This window comes from Neovison vison, chromosome 13 (genome assembly GCF_020171115.1).
Source record: "Neovison vison isolate M4711 chromosome 13, ASM_NN_V1, whole genome shotgun sequence".
Lineage (NCBI taxonomy): Eukaryota > Metazoa > Chordata > Mammalia > Carnivora > Mustelidae > Neogale > Neogale vison.
Genome location: NC_058103.1, coordinates 128861312 through 128882346, shown reverse-complemented (window position 1 = coordinate 128882346; position 21035 = coordinate 128861312). Strand labels below are relative to the sequence as shown.

At 36.9% G+C, this 21035-nt stretch overlaps 1 protein-coding gene across 5 annotated transcripts in view; it reads left to right on the top strand.

Annotated features, from left to right (window-relative positions):
• The window catches only part of HERC2 (HECT and RLD domain containing E3 ubiquitin protein ligase 2), a 250796-nt gene that overhangs the window by 87620 nt on the left and 142141 nt on the right, over positions 1 to 21035 (top strand). For all 5 annotated transcript variants that reach the window (XM_044232144.1, XM_044232143.1, XM_044232140.1 and 2 more), the window contains exons 16-22: positions 403 to 596; positions 3501 to 3701; positions 7393 to 7621; positions 7730 to 7854; positions 13722 to 13900; positions 18968 to 19152; positions 20363 to 20518. In XM_044232144.1, coding sequence (XP_044088079.1) covers positions 403 to 596; positions 3501 to 3701; positions 7393 to 7621; positions 7730 to 7854; positions 13722 to 13900; positions 18968 to 19152; positions 20363 to 20518 — 1269 coding nt within the window. The remainder of the gene's footprint in view (positions 1 to 402; positions 597 to 3500; positions 3702 to 7392; positions 7622 to 7729; positions 7855 to 13721; positions 13901 to 18967; positions 19153 to 20362; positions 20519 to 21035) is intronic.

Genomic DNA, 21035 nt, shown 5'->3' with positions numbered 1-21035 from the left:
TTCTTAATTTTGCTGTGAACCTAAAAATATTCTAAAAATAGAAAGTTTCAGTGAGGCAAAAAGAATATACTTTGCGAGATTATACCTTGGGACGAGAATATGATTTAATGATTAATTAAAGTACAGTTGTCTCTTTCTGAATGAAAATCTGAATAAGGAGAAAAAAGTATGAAAAGATCCTTTTTATACTTTAGTATTATTTAATATTCAGGCTGTAGGTCTTAATAAATTGTAGCTAGTAGAATGTAATGGGTTTTAATAACATTCATGAAACAGATGAATTATACAAAATATTAAAGCAATGAATTATCCTTTAGAAGTTGACATTAAGTACCTCCTTACCTGGATGACCTACAGCAGAAGTCAGGTGTGAAGCTGTATTGCATCATTGTTTCCTCCTAGGGAAGAAGGTAATTGATGTGGCTGCAGGCTCCACCCACTGCCTGGCTCTGACCGAAGACAGTGAGGTCCATAGCTGGGGGAGCAACGACCAGTGCCAGCACTTTGACACTTTGCGTGTGACCAAGCCAGAACCTGCCGCACTGCCAGGACTGGATACCAAACACATAGTTGGAATTGCCTGTGGACCTGCTCAGGTACTGAGTAGATAGTGTCGTTAGATATTTTGTGGAATTTTGTCTTCCTGTCCTTCATTGCTAGTATGTAGAAATAGCATTGACTTGTGTGTGTGTTATCCTTATATCCTGTAGTTGCAGTCAGTATGATGTTGAAGAGTGGTGAGAGGGAATGCATTTAGTCTTTCACCATTTGCTAGGATGTTAGCTGTAGGATTTTTTTTTTAGTAGATGCTTTATCAGATTAAGAAAGTTTCCTTTAACTCCTACTTTTTTTTTTTTAACTTTATTTTTTCAGGGGCGCCTGGGTGGCTCAGTGGGTTAAAGCCTCTGCCTTTGGCTCAGGTCATGATCCCAGAGTCCTGGGATCAAGCCCATCAGGCTCTCTGCTCAGCAGGGAGCCTGCCTGCTTCCCCCTCTCTCTCTGCCTGCTGCTCTGCCTACTTGTGATCTCTGTCTGTCAAATAAATAAATAAAATCTTTAAAAAAACAAAACAAAACAAAAGCTTTATTTTTCAGTTTTCCAAGATTTATGGTTTATGCATCACACCCAGTGCTCCATGCAATTCGTGGCCTCCTTAATACCCACCACCAGGCTCACCCAACCCCCCACTTACCTCCTTCTTTGAAAGTTTTTTCTAAAACTGAATAGATGCTTAATTTTGTCAATTCTTTTTTCTTCTCAAAGGATATGATCTTGTAGTTTTCCTTCTTTAGTCTGTTTATATGGTAGAATATGTTAGTTGCTTTTCAAATATTGATCAGACCTTGTATTACTGAGATAACCCCACTTGGTTATTTCTTATATATTGTTTTATTTGATTTACTAATTACATTTTTGAGGATTTTTCTGCTGATGGTCATCAGAGATCATTGGTTTGTGGATTTTTTTTGTGTGTGTGGTTTTATACTGTATGTCTGTCTTTTATCTGGGTAAAATTGGCCTTATAAAAAATATTGACAGGTGTTCCTTTCTCTTATTTTCTAGAAGGGATTGCGTAGAATTAGTGTTATTTCTTCTTTAAATGTTTTTTTGCGAATCCATCTGAGCCAAGAGATTCCTTTCTCAAGAGATTTTTAAGTAAAAATTGTTTCCTTAAGAGAGACAGAGCTAATATTTAGAATTTTTTTTTTTTTTTCTTGAGTGGGTTTTCTTGGTTTGTGGCACTCAAGGAGTTGTTCCCTTTCATCTAAGTTGTTTGATTTTTGTGTATGAAGTTTTCCTTAGTATTCATCCACTAATCTTTCGAAGTCTTTAGGGTCTGCAGTAACATTGTATTGGTATTTTTCTTCTTATTTTTCTTTGCCAGTTTTACCTAGAGGTTTATCCATTTTATTGATCTTTTTAAAGAACTAGATTTTAGTTTCATTAATTTTCCCTTTGTTTTTTGCTTTTTGTTTCATTGGTTAATTCTCTTGTCTTTGTTATTTTTTTCCCTTTTCAGCTTGCTTTGGGTTCATTTTATTTTATTTTTTTTTGTTGTTTCTTCAGCTTAGGTTAATTTTAGACCCTTCTTCTTTTGTAATATTTAAGCAGCTGCTGCTATAAATTTCCTTCTAAGCTTTAATTGCACCCACACATTTTGATGTATTTTCATTTTTGTTCAGCTCAAAATTCTCTAATTTCTCTTGAGAATTGCTCTATGATCTATGGATTATTGTGTCATTTAATTTCAAAGTATTTTGAGATTGTTCTGTTACTATTCTGTTACTGATTTCTAGTTTAATTTTCTGGTGGTTAGAGAATAGACTATGTGATTTCAGTTCTTTTAGATTTGTTCAGATTTGTTTTATGTCTCAGGATATGTTCCCTTATTAAGTTAATGTTCAGTGTATGTGTTTAAAAAGAATTGTGTATTTTTTTGTTGATGTGTTTTGCTGTTGTTGGGTGAAGTGTTCTATAATGTCAATTAAATTCTGTTCATTGATGGTATTCTATTCTACATCCTTGCTGATTTTCTGTCTCTTTCTAGGAGGCTAGTGTTTGTATTTCCAGGTATAATTATGTATTTCTCCATGTGTTTTTTCAGTTCTGTCAGTTTTTTTTTTTTAAAGATTTTATTTATTTATTTGACAGAGAGAGATCACAAGCAGGCAGAGAGGCAGGCAGAGAGAGAGAGAGGAGGAAGCAGGCTCCCTGCTGAGCAGAGAGCCCGATGCAGGCCTTGATCCCAGGACCCTGAGATCATGACCTGAGCCGAAGGCAGCAGCTTAACCCACTGAGCCACCCAGGCGCCCTGTCAGGTTTTTTTTTTAATATCAGTGCTTTTGGTCATGAAAAAATTATGGTTGCACTGTGCAGTGGCGTTAAGTATATTCATGAAATTGTATAACTATCACTGCTATCCATCTCCAGAATTTTTTATCTTCCTAAATAGAAACTCTGTACCCATTAAACAATTACTCTTCATTTCTCCTCCCGTCTGGTCCCTTGTAGCCTCAAAATTATTTTCTGTTTCTGTGAATTTGCCTATTCAAGATACCTCTTATAGGGGCGCCTGGGTGGCTTAGTAGGTTAAAGCCTCTGCCTGGTCCCTGGGATTGAGCCCCGCATTGGGCTCTCTGCTCAGCGGGGAGCCTGCTTCCTTCTCTCCTGATAAATAAATAAGATAAATAAAGTCTTAAAAAAAGATACCTTTTATAAATGGAATCATATAATATTTGAACTTTGGTGTCTAACTTGTTTCATTTCATATTTTCAAGGTTGATCCATGTTATAGCATGTTTCAGGATTTTATTCTTTGTAAAGGATTAATAATATTCCATTGTATTTATAGCCTACGTTTTGTTCATTTATTCCTCCTTCAGTGGACTCATGAGTTGTACCTTTTGGCTGTTGTGAATAATGATAGTGAATCTCACCTGTGAAACAGTCCAAGAGCTGAATGTGTAGATTCATTTTAGTTTCTTATGATTCTTCCATAGAGTTTTGCTTGGTCATCGTGTTCTGAGTGGTCCATTGGCCTCCGTGTCCCATTTGTGGTAGACATCTGCTCAATGACTTTTGAGCAGCTGGACCTCCTATTGCGTCAAGTGAGTGAAGGGATGGATGGCACTGCTGACTGGCCTCCGCCTCAAGAGAAAGAGTGCATGGCTGTGGCAACGCTGAATCTTCTACGACTTCAGGTATTAATGATTTCCTTTCCTCTGCCTCCCTTTGTAAGTGTCTTAGGTATTTGTAATAATGTTTCTGTATATTGAAGGGAATGGGTTTTATCCTGTTAAGTGAACTTCTAATGAAAATTTTAAATTATTTGTATTTAGATTACTTAGATTAGGTTATTTAGATTATGATGGAGTATAATTTAAATGAGGTTTAAAAAATCAGTCTAGTTACCTTAAATTTATTCTGGAAGTCAGTCTTTGCATGCTGGTAAGTGTCTATGTATGGATTGTATTATTTCTGCAGTAATCAGCTTGCATTCATAGTGGAGTCAGTCTTGAATTTACTGTTCTTCTTTGTGGAGGAACAACTGGGTGAGGCAGTAGATAATTGAGAGACCAGCTGAATGTGCTAGCCAATTTCTGGAGTGTGAAAGTTCAACACAGTCAGCTTGGGCTCCCTCCAGTAGGACCTCTACTTTGTTACAGGGAAGGTTGAGGTTAAAAGTCAAAATAAGAAAAGCAACAAAAATTTTCCTTCCTTCCTCTTTCCTTCCTTCCTCTATAAAACTATAGCCGAAATCTTTGGTCATCCCATTTTTCTTGGTAATAAAATCTATGACTTAATGTCAAGAGACTGGTTTTTTTTTTTTTTTTTTAACAAAGTAATTTTCCCCTTTCTAATACAAGGATTTCTATGTAACCAATTGTGTCCCCCTCTGCTCTCTCCCCATTTTTGCCTTGTTTCTAAAAAGCACACAGATGAATATTATGTTTAGTTACATTAATCAAATCAACAGAAGTTTGGAGAGTACTTCTCTTTCCCAAAAGTCTTATAGGAGCTCATTTATTAGGCCCGTTGTGGTCCCCTTCATGAATCTACCCAGTTGTTTGTCGCTTCCTGTGGTTTGTAGCATTCTCGCTGTCTGGTCAGTACTATGGAGAAAGATCTTGTACATGTCTCAGGCTTGATTTTTTTTTGGCCCATATTTGCCTTGTGCCTTATGTTTTTCTGTTGCTTTGTTACATCTTTCTAGGTCCTTATGCTTTATCATTTTAAAATTTAAATATTCACTTAACAAAGCTTGAGTCTTAAAAAGCATCTAGTTTGAGAATCTTTATTCACTACGTTAATTTAATTTTTTTAGAGTTATTTTGATTGCTCATGTATTTGAATTTAGGTTTTCTGATTAGTTTTGTGTAAGGTTATTCTTCATTTTCTTATTTCTTGATAAAGTTTCCAAAACAGTTTTTTCTTTTCAAATACTTTCATTGTTCCTAAGCTTTTCAGTTTGATTTCTGGACATTAATCAAGTTACAAAAAAATAAAATATTTCTTAATTCCACAAAGTGTTAAGTTAACCAGTACTTCTCCTCCTGAAAAACATAGGGGTTATAGGATGCATTAAACCTATGCTCCCCTTTCCACCTTCTGTATTTAAATTGTCAGGTAGTTTATTGTTACACTGGATCTAAAACACACTGATTTGTGATGTGTATGTGTCCCTAAAAGAAAAATGCTCCTAGTTGTGATATGCAAGATACATTTCTTCTGATTTAAGACATGAAAAGAAATTGTCCATCAATTAATTATCATCATAATCATTTTTTAAGAGACCATACTTACATAGTCTTTTTATTTATTTACTTATTTTAACCAATTTGTTTTGTCATTGTGGCTTACATCCTCTTCCACCTGGGTACCTCCTGCAGTAAGTTTCTCCATCAAGGTCTGTGGGTTATAAAGTCTGAAAACTCTGTTTGAATACTCTTAAGATAATTTAATAGGGCTTAGCTTTTTAGGTTACCTGTTATTTTATCAACAGTTTGAAGGTGTGCTTTCTTCTGATTTTTATTGTTGCTGATGAGAACTGTTACATTGGCTTAATTGTTTCTTTGTAACTAATTTGCCTTTCTTTTTGGTAGCCTTTTAGATGTTTTTTTGTTTTATAATTTTAACATACTCTGTCTAGATGAGGATTTATTATCATATGTATAACTTGAGGTTATGATTCTCATTTAATCTGAGATTACATATTTTCGTTAAGTTTTTGAAAAACATTCCCTGTTTATCATTGAAATTGCTCTTTTTTTTAATCTACTTTTCCCTTGGAGATCTCCTTCCTCATGTGTTTTGAACTTTTCTCATCTTCCCAAGTACTGTTTCTTTATAATGTTCACTTTCTGTCTTTCCATTCTGCCTTCTGTTTTTTTCTCCAGTGCTCTCTCATTTAGTCCCCAAATCCTTTAGCTGATTGTTCCATATTTTTGAGTTGTCCATTATTTAATAAGTACTTGCATGATCACAGCATTACACATATTAATTCATTAAATCCATATGCCACCATCTGAGAGGTAGGACCCTTGTTTATTGCTAGATGAGGATGTACAGAGAAGTTCAGGAATGTGGCCCAGGTCAGGTATCCATTGCATGGAGATTCAGGGCTAGAACCTGGGCCCAGACTTTTCACAGTTCTGCTTGAGGTTTTTGTTTTTGTAGCTGTTTTCCTCGTTTTTAGAATTTATATTTGGGTTTTTTCAAGGCATTCATTTGTTCTTTACATTCTTATCTTCTAGGTTTTGTGCCTTCCTTGATCTCTAAGAACATTTATTTATTTATATTTTTTAAAGATTTTATTTATTTATTTATTTGAGAGGGTGGGGAGGGACAGAGAGACTCCCAAGCAGACTCCATGCTGATTACAGAGCCTGGCATGGAGCTCAGTCCCACAACTCCAGGATTACAACCTGAGCCAAAACCAAAAGCTGGATGCTTAAATGACTGTGTCACCCATGTACCCCAGAACATTTACTCTTTTTTTGCATTAATTTCAGTGTTTGTATTGCTGCCTACTCTAGGGGCATGTGTTCTGCCTTGTATAAGAGCTTTGTCTTTAATTTTCCCTTGTGACCTAGTGTGGCTTGTCCTTTGTGACTGTAACAGCACTTTCAGGGGAGGTCTTGCTAGAGGTCTTTCTTTGCCTTTGACTATGGTGATGTCCCTAGAGGACAGTTTTGTATTTGTGTCTCTGAAGTGTCATGTGTTTCTCAGACTCTGGATGTTTTGGTGTTCAGTTCTTGATTTGTGATATCTAGATCTAGTTGGTTGCGATGAATTTGATTTTACATCTGCTCACAGGGCAGGCCAGGTCTCTGATTTCTTGTGGGGTCTCTTTGTACCCAGAGCCTTCGTGGGTAGTGTTGCCTTCAAGTCCTGACTGGTGATAGACCAGTGATCTTCAATGGTTCAGTGGGCTGCCGTGAGCAGTTTAGATTTCATGCCTGAAGGTCTTGATTTGCTCTCAGAGCCCAGAACCTGTTAGCTCCTGCTATGTGTGTCTGACTTCTGGTTTGGCCCTTGAGGAGTTTCCTTGTGTACTTTCAACTTGGCTGTATAATCTTTTAAAAGTTCTTCCTCTGTTTGGTACAGATGTTGGGGGTGGGGTAGAGATTGCTGTATAACCACTCTGTTGATCTTGACATCTTCCATATATGTATTTAAATTGGGCTTAAACAGTTCCTCTTAAAAATACCTTACCATCATTTCTCAGCTAGTATGGGTAAAATTTTTTAGTCTGGTTAAAAAAATTCATTTATCAGAACTTTTCCTTTATTATTTAAATAAAATGCAATTTGAGATATTATTTAATCTTTCATAAGCTTTGAAATCCACTTGTTTTTAGGGCTTCTAAATTAATTGTTTTTCTCCTTTCAGTTGCATGCTGCCATTAGTCACCAGGTTGACCCAGAATTCCTTGGTTTAGGTCTGGGCAGCGTCCTCCTCAACAGCTTGAAACAGACCGTGGTGGCCCTGGCCAGCAGTGCAGGCGTGCTGAGCACTGTGCAGGCAGCTGCCCAGGCTGTGCTGCAGAGCGGGTGGTCCGTGCTTCTGCCCACTGCTGAGGAGAGGGCCCGGGCACTCTCTGCTCTCCTGCCCTGTGCAGGTGGGCTTGGGTGAGGAGCAGGGATGGGGATGGGTTCTGGGTGCATAAGAGGGTGTGAAGAGGCGTTGGTGCTTACCTCGCAATGGCAAAAGTGATTTCCCTTTCAAGTTTCAGGCAATGAAGTTAACATAAGTCCAGGTCGTCGATTCATGATTGATCTCCTGGTGGGCAGCTTGATGGCTGATGGAGGCTTAGAGTCAGCCTTAAATGCAGCCATTACTGCAGAAATCCAGGTATGTTTCTACGAATGTGTATGTGAACTGACAGAGGCACTTTTTACCTGGCAATCAGCTGAGATTGAAATACTGTACCCGTGTGAAGAAATAGCAGCCTATTGCCAGAATAAAAAACTGAAATATAAAATTTCTAGTAACATCAAATATTTTCTATAATTAAAGCTTTTTTAAATCTTACTGGTTAAAAATTTATTGAGATATTAAATATGATAAAATATATCCACTTTTATCTATTTAAAAGAATGTGACAGATACCCTAATCATATTATGAATCATTTCCATCACCCTAGAAAGTGCCATTGTGCCTCTTTGCACTCAAAGTTAGGGCTCCCCTGCCTCCCTCAGATTAAGTTAGTTTTGCCAGTTCTCAATGTTATATATATGGAATCTTATAGTATGTACTGTTTTGTGTCTGCTTTATTTTGCCTTGATAATTTTCAAACTCCTCTACATTGCTTTTACTGTTGAGGAGTGTTTCATTGTATGATTACGGCACTGTTTATCTGTTCTCCTGTTAACAGACATTTGATTTTTTTTTGATTGTCTAAAGCTGCTTTGATTATGCTGTGTACAGTTCTTTAGTGAACATGTGTTTTTTCTCTTGAGTAAATACTTTGAATTTTAATTTGCTAGGTCTTAGGGTGAATGTGTTTTTATAGTTTCCCAGAGTGGCTATGCCATTTAATTTGAACCAGCTTATGAGAGAGTTCTAGCTCTTTCTTGACCTCACCAACATGAGTCATGTCTTTCTTCATAAATTTAGCTATTCTGGGTGGGGGAGTGAGGTTTTTAATTTGCATTCATAGCTTGTTTTGTTGCTCTCATAGTTGCAATAGGTTTTTATTTACAAACTCACACTGGGGGCGCCTGTGTGGCTCAGTGGGTTAAAGCCTCTGCCTTCGGCTCAGGTCATGATCCCAGGGTCCTGGGATTGAGCCCCACATCAGGCTCTCTGTTCAGCAGGGAGCCTGCTTCCCTTCTTTTCTCTCTGCCTGCCTACTTGTGATCTCTGTCAAATAAATAAATAAAATCTTAATTAAAAAAATAAAACTCACACTGATGAAATTAGATGAAGTAAGTATATTAAGAGCAAAATAAGTCAATCAGAAAAAGACGGTTATCATGATCTTACTCATATGTGGAATTTGAGAAACAAGACAGGATCATAAGAGAAGGAAGAAAAAATAAAACAAGATGAAATCAGAGAGGGAGACAAACCATAAGAGACTCTTAATCATAGGAAATAAACTGAGAGTTTCTGCAGGGGAGGGGAATGGTGGTGAAGGGATGGGGTAACCGGGATGGACATCAAGGAAGGCATGGGATGTAATGAACACAGGGTATTATATAAGACTGATGAATCACTGACCTACCTCTGAAACTAATAATACATTATATGTTAATTAATTGAATTTAAATTAAAAAAAAAAACCTGTCTTTGAAAACATACTTAAATACTTTGATTAAATTGAAAAAAATAGAAGAAATCAAGTATATAATGTTAGGAACAATGACAATTCTTTGTGTAACTTATTTTTCAGGTACTGTGCTGTGTACTTTACTTTCATTTTCTCTTTTAACTTTGTCAACCTTGTTGAGTGGAAAAGTAGTTTAAACTTCCATTTTACAGATGTGAACATAAGTACCCTGGAAATGTAGTGATTTGCTAAGGTGTCAAGATGAGTTAGTGGCAGATTTCTTTTTTTCTTCTTCTTCTCCATAGAGCTCCATGTGAAAGCTTGCCTAATGGGAGCATTGATAGTGAACAGGCAGAGGCAGTCCACATGTGGGTCAGAATTAGGTTTTAGGGTAAAGAGCAGACTCTTTTTTTTTTTTAAGTTTTTATTTTAATTCCAGTTAGTTAACTTACAGTGTCATATTAGTTCCAGGTGTACAATGTCAAGCAACCTTGACGTGACCCAAGCAGTATTTTTAGAACCTAGTAATTAATTAATTAAATTGCTTATTATTTATTTATTTTATTAGTTTCAGAGGTAGAGTTCAGTGTTCATCAGTTGCATATAATACCCACTGCTTTTTACATTAAGTGCCCTCCTTAATGCCCATCACCCAGTTATCCCTTCTACCTATCTCCCCTCAACAGATGTTTCTCCAAAAAGACATACAGGGAAGGGAAGGAAAAATAAGATGAAAATTGAGAGGGAGACAACCCATAACTGACATTGAACTCTAGAACATAGGAAAAACTCAGGATCACTCAGTGTCAGTAAAATACAAATCAAAACCACAGTAAGACACCACCTCACACCAGTCAGGATGGCTAAAATTAACAACTTAGGAAACAACAGTTACTGGTGAAGATGCGGAGGAAGGAGAGCCCTCTTACACTGTTGGTAGGAATGCAAACTGGTACAGCCACTCTGGAAAACAGTATGGTGGTTCCTTAAAAAGTTAAAAATAGAGGTACCCTACAACCCAGCAATTGCACTATTAGGTGTTTATCCAAAGGACACAGACATAGTGACTTGAAGGGGCACATGTACCCCATTGTTTACAGCAGCAGTGTCCACAATAGCTGAACCATAGAAAGAGCCCAGATGTTCATCAACAGATGAATAGATAAAGAACATGTATATGTATACATATATATACACACACACATATATATACACACAACAAAATATTACTCAGCCATCAAAAGAATGTAATCTTGCCACTTGCAATGATGTGAGTGGAACTAGAGGTTATTATGCTAAGCAAAATAAGTCAGTCAGAGAGGGATAAATACTGTATGATTTCACTCACATGTGGAATTTAAGAAACACATGAACATAGGGGAAGGGAAGGAAAAATAAGATGAAAATTGAGAGGGAGACAACCCATAACTGACATTGAACTCTAGAACCCAATAATTTAGTTAGCAAATGTTTATTCTTCACTTCCTGTTGGAGAAAGGGAAGGACTTTTGGGGGGGTGTTGGAGGAAAAGTGTTGCTGGGGGTAGAGAGGCTACAGAGATATATAGATTATGAACTATATACTAATTAAGATGCCTAAAATAATATAACTAATGGCCATTTAATTTAAAATTGTTATGAAGCTACAAAAAGGCATAAACAAAAATCTCATCATTTAGGAATTGTTAATGTACCCATTTCATTGTTAGTTTTGGTGTAAAGTCTTCCAGATTTTTAAAGATGCAGATGTTTACTAATAATACTGATTATGGTGCTATCATTAGTCTCAATGATATATCAGTTTGCATCTTTTTTACTCATGAGGTTGCCATGTCTTTTAATTTAAATATTTTATTATGTCCATTTGTTCTGTTGCTTTGGGGAAGTCTGTCATATGGAAAGGGAATTCCTTCTTATTGCTGTTTTTTTTTTTTTTTTCCAAAGATTTTATTTATTTATTTGAGAGAGAGAGTGTGAGAGAGAGAATGAGCGAGGAGAAGGTCAGAGAGCGAAGCAGACTCCCCATGGAGCTGGGAGCCCGATGTGGGACTCGATCCCGGGACTCCAGGATCACGCCCTGAGCCGAAGGCAGTCATCCAACCAACTGCGCCACCCAGGCGTCCCGCTGTTTTTTTTTTTTAAACAACCTATTATTGACAATTTAAGTTCTAGATATTTTTACTATTATAAATTATTAATTATATTCTTACAGATTATAAGTCATTGAATATAAGAATGATAAATAGGAACAGGTTCTGGAAATGAAATTATGCTGGGTCGAAAGCATGCACTTTTTTTGTTGTTGTTTTTTAAGATTTATTTATTTATTTGACAAAGAGCGCAAACAGGGTGAGGTGCAGGCAGAGGGAGAGAGAGAAGCAGGTTCCTCGCTGAGGAGGGAACCCAATGCAGGGTTTAATCCCAGGACCCTGGGATCATGACCTGAGCTGAAGGCAAACACTTAACCAATTGAGCCACCCAGGCACCCCATGCATGCATATTTTTTACCTTTCTGATTCATGTTACCTTCTTATCCTTAAGGGTGGGTGGCCCCATTCCAGTCCCACCAGTGAGATCAGGTCTTCATCCCCACACTCCTCAGAACTGGGATGGACTATTGGGTTTAAGACTGTTCTGGCTTTTGTCATTAGAAAACAAAGCCTGAAAAACATGGAGGACATGGGGAGATGGAAAGGAAAAGTGAGTTGGGGGAAATTGAAGGGGGAGATGAAGCACGAGAGACTGTGGACTCTGAGAAACAAATTGAGGGTTTTGAAGGGGAGGGTGGTGGGAGGTTAGGTGAGCCTGGTGGTGGGTATTATGGAGGGCACGGATTGCATGGAGCACTGGGTGTTGTGCATAAACAATGAATTCTGGAACACTGGAAATAAATAAAATAAATAAATAAATAAGGAAACAAAGCCCAGAAAGAAAGAACTTTCTGGCTTTTTCACTGTATATTTGGTCACTAGAGCAATGCTTGGTACAGTTTTTAGGAATATTGGTCGCATTTGACTGGCAAAGATATCTCTTATTTTTCTTTTTCACTTTTTTCTGTATTCACAGAGTTGTGCAACCATCATCACCACTATCTAATTTCAGAACATTTTCATTATTCCAGAAAGGAACTCTGTGCCTCTTAACAGTCAACCCCTATTCCCTACTCCTTCCATCCACTGACAATTACTAATGTACTTTCTCTGAAAGATTTTCTGGCTCTGGGCTTTGCGTATAAACCAATTTATACAGTATGTGACCTTTTATATCTGGTTTCTTTTTCCTTAGACTAGTTTTTTCAAAGTTTATTATGTTGTACTTCATTTTCTGAAATTGCTAAATAATATTCCATTGTATATTTTTTGTTTATCCTTTCATTTTGTTTATCCATTCATCAACTGATGGACATTCTGTTGTCTGTACTTTTTTTTTTTTTTTGAAGATTTTATTTATTTGAGAGAGATCACAAGTAGGCAGAGAGGCAGGCAGAGAGAGAGGAGGAAGCAGGCTCCCTGCTGAGCAGAGAGCCCGCTGTGGGGCTCAATCCCAGGACCCTGGGATCATGACCCGAGCTGAAGGCAGAGGCTTTAACCCACTGAGCCACCCAGGCACTCCCAGTTGTCTCTACTTTTAGTTATTATGAAACTGCTATTATGAACATTTGTATATAGATTTTTGTGTGGACAAATTTTTTTCTTATAACTATTTGCCTAGGAATGGAGTTGTTGAGTTTTATGGTAACTCTGTGTTTAATGTTTCGAAGAATGGCCGTATTTTTTCTTAAGTGGCTGTGCCATTTTACATTCCCAGTAGGAATATTAGAGAGTTCTAGTTTTTCACATCCTTGTTAATGCTTGCTATTGTCCAACTTTTCTATTATAGCCATCCTAATGGTGTAAATTTCTCTGTTGATTAATGATGTGGAGCATCTTTTCATGTGCTTAGTAGCCATTTATATATCTTCATTGAAGATACATCTGTTCATATCCTTTTAAAATTTTATTTTAAATTGGTTTATTTATCTTTTAATTGTTGAGTTGTAAGAATTTTTTGTATTCTGAACACATGTCTCATTTGGAATATATCCTCTCATTCTTGGGTTCTTGGTTCATGTTTGCAAAACAGATAGATTGTGCATGTAAGGGGCCGATTGTATTGGGTATTTTTGAGATCAGGAATAAAGATTTCAGGGACTTCACAAAAGGAAGGTGGAGACCATCAGCAATGGCACCCTGGCCATTGGATTTTTAGGACAAGTAGTGTGTTTAGAAACTGAGCACCTGAGTAATGGGATTTCAGAGAAGTGGGCATGGACCAATGTCATCAGGTGGTTTGTGAGTTAGTGCACAGAGGGTGGGACATGTAGACTGTGGGATCAGGGCTTGGTCCAGGGTGCCTTCACACTTGCTTCTAAGGTAACTGGTAACCAGTTCTGTTTTATGAATTACAGGATATAGAAGCCAAAAAAGAAGCACAGAAAGAAAAAGAAATTGATGAACAAGAAGCCAGTGCCTCAACATTTCACAGAAGTAGGACTCCATTGGATAAGGATCTTATTAATACAGGGATCTATGAATCTTCTGGAAAACAGTGTTTGCCTTTGGTTCAACTCATACAACAGCTTCTTAGGTAAATAGTATTAGATATATTTTAACAGGAGGATTATTGGTTTTCACAGTAAGATAGTGAGATCTAGCACTAGGGTCTCAAAAGAGTGTTTGGGTATTGAGGAAATACTCTGAAAGTTCCCTAGATAGATTTTGGGATAAAGAGCAGACTTTTTTTTTTTTTTTTTTTTAATTTTAACTCCAGTTAGTTAACTTACAATGTTATATATTAGTTCCAGGTGTACAATATACTAATTAGAATATAGTAATTCAACTGTTTTGTAAACTACCGTGTGCTCATCACAAGTACACTCCTTAATTTCTGTCACTTGTTTAACCAATCCTCCTTGCCCACCGCCCCCCTGCCCCTTTTCCTCTAGTAACCATCAGTTTGTTCTCTAATTAAAGATCTGTTTCTTGGTTTGTCTGTCTCCCCCCTGCCTTCTGCTCATTTGTCTTCTTAAATTCCACATATGAGTGAGGTCATATGGTATTTGTCTTTTTCTATCTGACTTATTTTCCTTTGCATTGTACTCTCTAGCTCCATTCATGTCATTGCAAAAGGCAAGATTTCTTTTTTTTATGGCTGAACCAATATTGCTTGTGTGTGTGTATATATATATATATCTTCTTTATCTATTCATCATTGATGGACACTTGAGCTGCTTCCATAATTTGGCTATTGTAAATAATGCTGCTATAATCATGGGGGGGGCCTATATCCCTTTGAATTAATGTTTTTATATTCTTTGGGTAAATAATCCAGTAGTATGATTGCTGGATTATAAGGTAATTCTGTTTTTAACTTTTTTGAGAAACCGCCGCACTGTTTCAAGAGCAAACTTTTAATAGATGAGAGGAGAGGTTTGGAGTGTGTGAGATAGAACTAGAGATTCTAAAGATTTTCACACAAGAGAAAATTGGAGTGTATGAGACAGAAAAAGATTCTTATTCTGCTTAGTAAACAGTAGATGCAAATGAAAATCATTGTGGTAGAGTTACTTCTTTTAAAACATATCATTACCTCATTGTGTATATCACAGATTTATGTGTATTACTTTCTAAGACAACTTTTAATTTAGAAGCTGAAATAAAAGAATGGTGAACATTATTTCTGAAGGCTCTACCAAGAGTAGATAAGAATTAATTAGAGTCAGAATATAAACATAGAAACTTTAGGTTGAAGTGATCATACTCTTCTTGGTGAAACTTGTCAACCAGTGTTTCAGTGTCATTCAAATCAAAAAGATAAAAAAAAATATCAAGGTGATTTCTGAAAGGCATTTGTTAGACAATGGAAAACTGTTTTCCCTCTAACAAAGCTATCTGTGTAAACTTGGCTCCTGGTTTGTTTCATTTTCTCCACATAGAGAAAGTACAGCTCTGGAGTATTGGCTTAAGCAGCTAAGTCCAAGAGAGCAGTGAGCTCTGCCCGCATATCTAGAAGAGTGGCCGGTGGTATGCTGCTGGTGTTGGGGCAGCCTTCTTTCTATATGGAAGCACCAGAATTTACTGGACACACTGAACTTTTAAGAGGAAGTTATAGAGCTGGTTCTTTACATAGGTTTTAGTGAAGTCTAATTGAAAAAACACTTTTTCGGGGCGCCTGGGTGGCTCAGTGGGTTAAGCCGCTGCCTTCGGCTCAGGTCATGTTCTCAGGGTCCTGGGATCGAGTCCCGCATCGGGCTCTCTGCTCAGCGGGGAGCCTGCTTCCTCCTCTCTCTCTCTGCCTGCCTCTCTGCCTACTTGTGATCTCTCTCTCTGTCAAATAAATAAATAAATAATCTAAAAAAAAATTGTGAAATTTCTTTAAAAAAAAAAACACTTTTTCTTTTTTTTTAAATTATTGTTTACTTATAATATCTCATACATTCTGATCTTGAGTACAACAAATTATAAATGAATTAACTCAGTGTAGTTGGTGGTAGTGGAAAGAGCTTGGAATTTGTTCTTAGAAAATTTCAGTTGCAACTGCTTGTATAAAATTGGCAAGTGAAACTCTCTTCGGTGTGGAGGAGTATACTATCAGGAGTAGTGTTTACAGAGTTAATTAAGGATCAGATGAGAATGGTTGTTTAGTGCTGTGTAATTAAAAGGTAAAGTTCTATGCAGAAGTTTTAAAGCATTAAGCATGTATTTTGAGAAGAACTTTTTTGAGTTCTTGAATGCTTCATCCTTGGCTAAGGAAGCTGTGTCTGGTCCCCTGCTGTCTCTGACAGAGTGAGTGCGGGGTTCCCTGACTTCAGCCTATAGTAGGTTGCTCAGACTGTTTTTTCATCAGTGTGGAGAGACCTGTCTGTTTAACCCACCTGTGCCTGTTGCTGTATAGTCTCGTGGTTACTTGCCATATTTGGCTGATTAGCACTTGAAATATGTCAAATATAGGTGAGACATTGAATTTTTATTTGTTATTAATTAAAATTCAGTTATTTTAACTGAATTCTTAATTATTATTTATTTATTAAAACTCAAATTTAAAAACTTAGATCTGATTCAACTGTGTTAAAACTTAAGTATGTTTGGGTTAGCTGGGCCATATGAATTTAATTTTTTTTTGGCCTTTGAAGACTTTAACTGAGAAAACTAAAAAAATATTTCAATACTTTTTCTTGGGGTTTAGATTTTATGTTGAAGTAATATTTTCAGTGTATTTGGATAAGTACATTATTAATACTGGTTTTTTGTTTCTTTTTATCTTTATTAAAGATTTATTAATCTTTATTTATCTTTATTAATGTGACTGGCAGAACTTTTTATTTATTGATTTATTATTATTATTATTATTTTTAAAAGATTTTTATTTATTTATTTGAGAGAGAGACAGTGAGAGAGAGCATGAGCAAGGAGAAGGTCAGAGGGAGAAGCAGACTTCCCATGGAGCTGGGAGCCTGATGTGGGACTCGATCCCGGGACTCTGGGATCATGATCTGGGCCAAAGGCAGTCGTCCAACCAACTGAGCCACTCAGGCGTCCCTGATTTATTATTTATTTATTTATTATTATTATTTTTTTAAATTAGTCACCATGCCCAATGTGGAGCCCAACATGGGGCTTGAACTCATGACCCTGATATCAATACCTGAGCTGAGAGCAAGAGTTGGATGCTTAACTGATCAAGCCACCAGGTGCCCCTGGCAGAACTTTTTAAATAACATATGTGGCTCCCTGGCATTATGTTACTGTTGGACAGTACTTTCTAGACCACTCTTATAGTTTGTCTTCTGAACCTTTGGCATGCAGGAAGGAATTGGCTCCCCAGCGGTTTTGTAATAAAGATATACCTGCTTAAAAAAACACAAAACAAAAACTAAGCATGGAAGTAAACAACATCTTAGAAAAGTTTTTGGAAAATAGAGAAAGGAAGATGCATCAACACCTTTCTTACTACAGAGTGCCAATAATCCAGGCTCTTTTCTTTCATAAGTGTGGATAATGTGCCTCTCCCACTGTAGAGGAAGACTTTGACATTTAATTTTCTTAGCTTAGGTGTGACTAAAGGTAGCTTAGTGTATTGACTTAGCTGATGCAGTGTTGAAAAATAGTCCAAAAGTGGAAGAGATTATAGTCATTTAGTGTACTTTATTCCTTGGAAAGCAGGTTGAAGGAATTGCAGCTTGCCAAGAATAAGCCATGAAACAGATTTCAGAATAACTCTTCAGTCTTAAGCTGTCAGGAAGCCACAGAAAAGCATTTATATTTGAAAATCAAGAGCTATGAAAATTTTTTAAACTTGTGAACTCTGTCAGAATTACATATTATAATTATGGTTCTGAATTTTATTAAGGAAATGAGTTAAAATTTTTATTATATTTTATATGTCTTTTGCTCCTTCTTGTATAGGTTAAAACCTGGATTCTAGACCTATTTTTTCTACTGTGAGATCTGACTTGAGCCATAAACCATCAGTTAATTAGGGCAAAAAGGGAAGAAATATGAGTCCATTTAGAACAGTAGTAAAATGTTCTGGTTCCATGAGCACATTGCAAAGGAATAAGGACAGAGAATCAAGTCAAGACAAGAGAATGAAGGGGAATGGACATGGCAGGTGATAGAATGCCGGAGATCCCAGATTCACCTGCTCAGTGGCAGTGCTTGGTGTCAGCTAGCTAGTCCTTACTTACCTGGCTGGAATGGGGTTGATGTGATGGAGTTACTTTGACACCAGCCCAGAAGTAGGCTCTACTTTGTTTCTTTTCCTCCACTCTTAGTACCAGGGATCAGGCCTGGTTCAACTGTTGCTGGGACTGTCTCTAGGTGGCAGAGTGTTACCTGGTGTTCCATGTCCCCTCTAATACCTTCACATTCATACCAAACTTACCTTCCTCAAACACAAGTAAGATATATTCCCCTTTGGAAGTTTGAGCGGCTGAACATTGTGAAATCTAGTCTCAGCAGCCTGGCACTCTATCAGTTGCAGTGTCCATTCCCCTTCCTTCTCTTGTTTCACATTTCTTCCTTTTTTACCTTATTAACTTATGGTTTGTGGTTCAAGTCAGATCCCACAGTTGGAAGTGGAGCCTTTGCTCCCTTCCTTGCTGCAGTATTCTGCAAGCATCTCTTATCTTGACCTGGCCTGTTTGTACCCACCTTAGTCTTTCTTCCTGTACTTTCAGAGTCCTGGATACTCCCTGCTTTGCCCACCTAGATTACTTACCTGAATAGGTCTCAAGGCAGATTTTTGAGGCAGATGCAGAAATGACAAGTGAATCATGTCTTTAAGAATAGTGTCATATCTTTATGTGAAATACAGCTTTGGACAAAAATGATACAGGTTTTTTTTTTTTTCCTCAAAGCTTTGTACAAGAGTTTTCTATCATTTTGGACCATTCCACATAGCTCTTAGGAGTGTATTGTAAAGCAAAGGGTGTCATTATTTCTTTTGTAAATTCTGTACTTCTCTGCTCAGTTTTAACTGAGATCGTGTTTATTGCAGACACATGTGACACGTATTTGGGGAAGGAAGCCAACTGTAGGTCACCTGGGTGTATGACCTATATTTCTGATTTTAGTTTATGTTGTGATTTCTTAATACTTTTTAAAAAAAGAGACGTAACTTCTTTAATTTTGCAATCCTCTTTCCCCTCCATAGAAACATTGCTTCTCAGACAATAGCCAGATTGAAAGATGTTGCCCGTCGGATTTCATCATGTCTGGATTTTGAGCAACATAGTCGTGAAAGAACTGCTTCATTGGATTTGTTGCTGCGCTTTCAGCGCCTACTTATCAGTAAACTTTATCCAGGAGAAAGTATTGGTCAGACTTCAGATATTTCTAGTAAGTTGATTAAAATTAAAGTATCTTGTTTGTATTTGGCTTTCTAATTTAGGCTTTTGACATGCTTATTTTACATTCCCAGATGTGTAGTTCTTACACTGTTAAATCTTACGGACTTCATTTTGCATCCACTTTTTTTTTTATGAGTATTAGACTTACCGGCATTTTTTTTCACTGTCTTAATATTTAAGTTCTTTGGGCATCAAAAATAGTATTCATTATGTTCATATTAGTTTTATAGAAGATTTATCAGACTTACTGTAAGTATCTGTTATGGGGTGTTAGATACTGACATAATATGAGAACCAAGTAGCAACAGTATTGGTATGTCACACTGGACAGCCAGTAGGTGTGATGCGTGGAATGAATTAGCATTGGAGGAAGACTGGGTCTCAGTTATAGCTGGTTTATTAGCTGCTGGACATGGGCCCAAGTTTCCTGGGTGCTGTATGTTGCTTATCTGTGGAATTGCAATTACATCTGAGGGTGTCTATGAGGATTAAAATAGGATGATATGTAACTGCTCAGCTCTGTGCATGATATAGAGGAGAGTACTTTCCATAATCTTCAAAGGTAGTAGGTGGCTCTCCATAAGTTGGCTTTCTCTGTTAAGGATGGAAAGGTCTGCTGCTTTTGTTTGAAATATTTTAACGACTGAGCCACCCAGGCACCCTTGTTTGAAATATTTTAGTTCCTGAAAGAGTTAGGCATTTGTAGATCATAGAAAATATCAGGTTGAAATAGATAAACTTCGAGTCTGAAAGGTGCCCATCTCAAAGACTTAAAGTCACAGGGACTGAAAAGCCATTAAGAGCCACGTAGGAAGAAAAGTTAAAGATTTTGTGAGATTGAAAAATGCCTAACTTTGTTCATTGGGAGTTATTTGCAAGTGTTAAGACTTGAAATTTGGTAACATTTGTATGTATTGGATATAAGATTTAAAAAATCTATAAACTGTGACTTTAGTATTATACACCCAAAGTTTCTAGGTATTATGTAGTACAGTGTGTAAAAATTGACAACCAAATTCACTTGTTTCTCAAACTATGTGATATAAAAAGAGCCAGGGATTAAGGCTTAATAGCTTCTGTTTGAGATAATTATTATAAGTAAAAGGTGTATAGATGAGGGTGGAATATTGAAGCAATGCAGTTTATTTACAAAGTAAATTTTAATGGTAAAAATGGAAAATTTTTAATCTTTCTTTGAGGTCCTGAGCTTATGGGTGTCGGTTCGTTACTGAAGAAGTACACAGCCCTTTTGTGCACACACATTGGTGACATACTGCCTGTGGCAGCCAGCATTGCTTCCACCAGCTGGCGGCACTTTGCAGAGGTGGCCTGCATTGTGGAAGGGGACTTTACTGGTACCTTTTTTATATCCTCCCTTTAGACATGTATTTATTTTCAGAGATTGATGAGACTTAAAATTTATCCTTTCCTGATAAACCTGCATGCCTTTGCCCCATACTTTTTCTAGTCCTGTTGGCCTTTCTCCTCTTCTTTTTTCACTTCACGATTCTGTTGTTAAGCAACCTGGTGCAGGAATTGTGTCAATATAAATGTAATCGGTGATTTAGAGTCATACCGCCATTATTAACATTTCAATAATGAGGCATTAATTTTATTTCAGCAGCATAGAAGTTAGTTGCTCCTTTCAGGACCTTAATAAATTCCTTTGTTGCTTAGTATGTTTTCAAGTTAATTTTGTGACAGTAGAGCATTATTATTGAGTGCTTTTTTTCTGATAGTAAACTTAGTTTTCTGGAAACACTTAATTTTCTGAACAAAAGATTCTAGTTAATACTTCTGTTGAAACAGTGTTTTTGGAAAGCATTCTTGTAACTCAGAGGGTTTTGTTTGATACCTTTTTCTGTTCTTTCA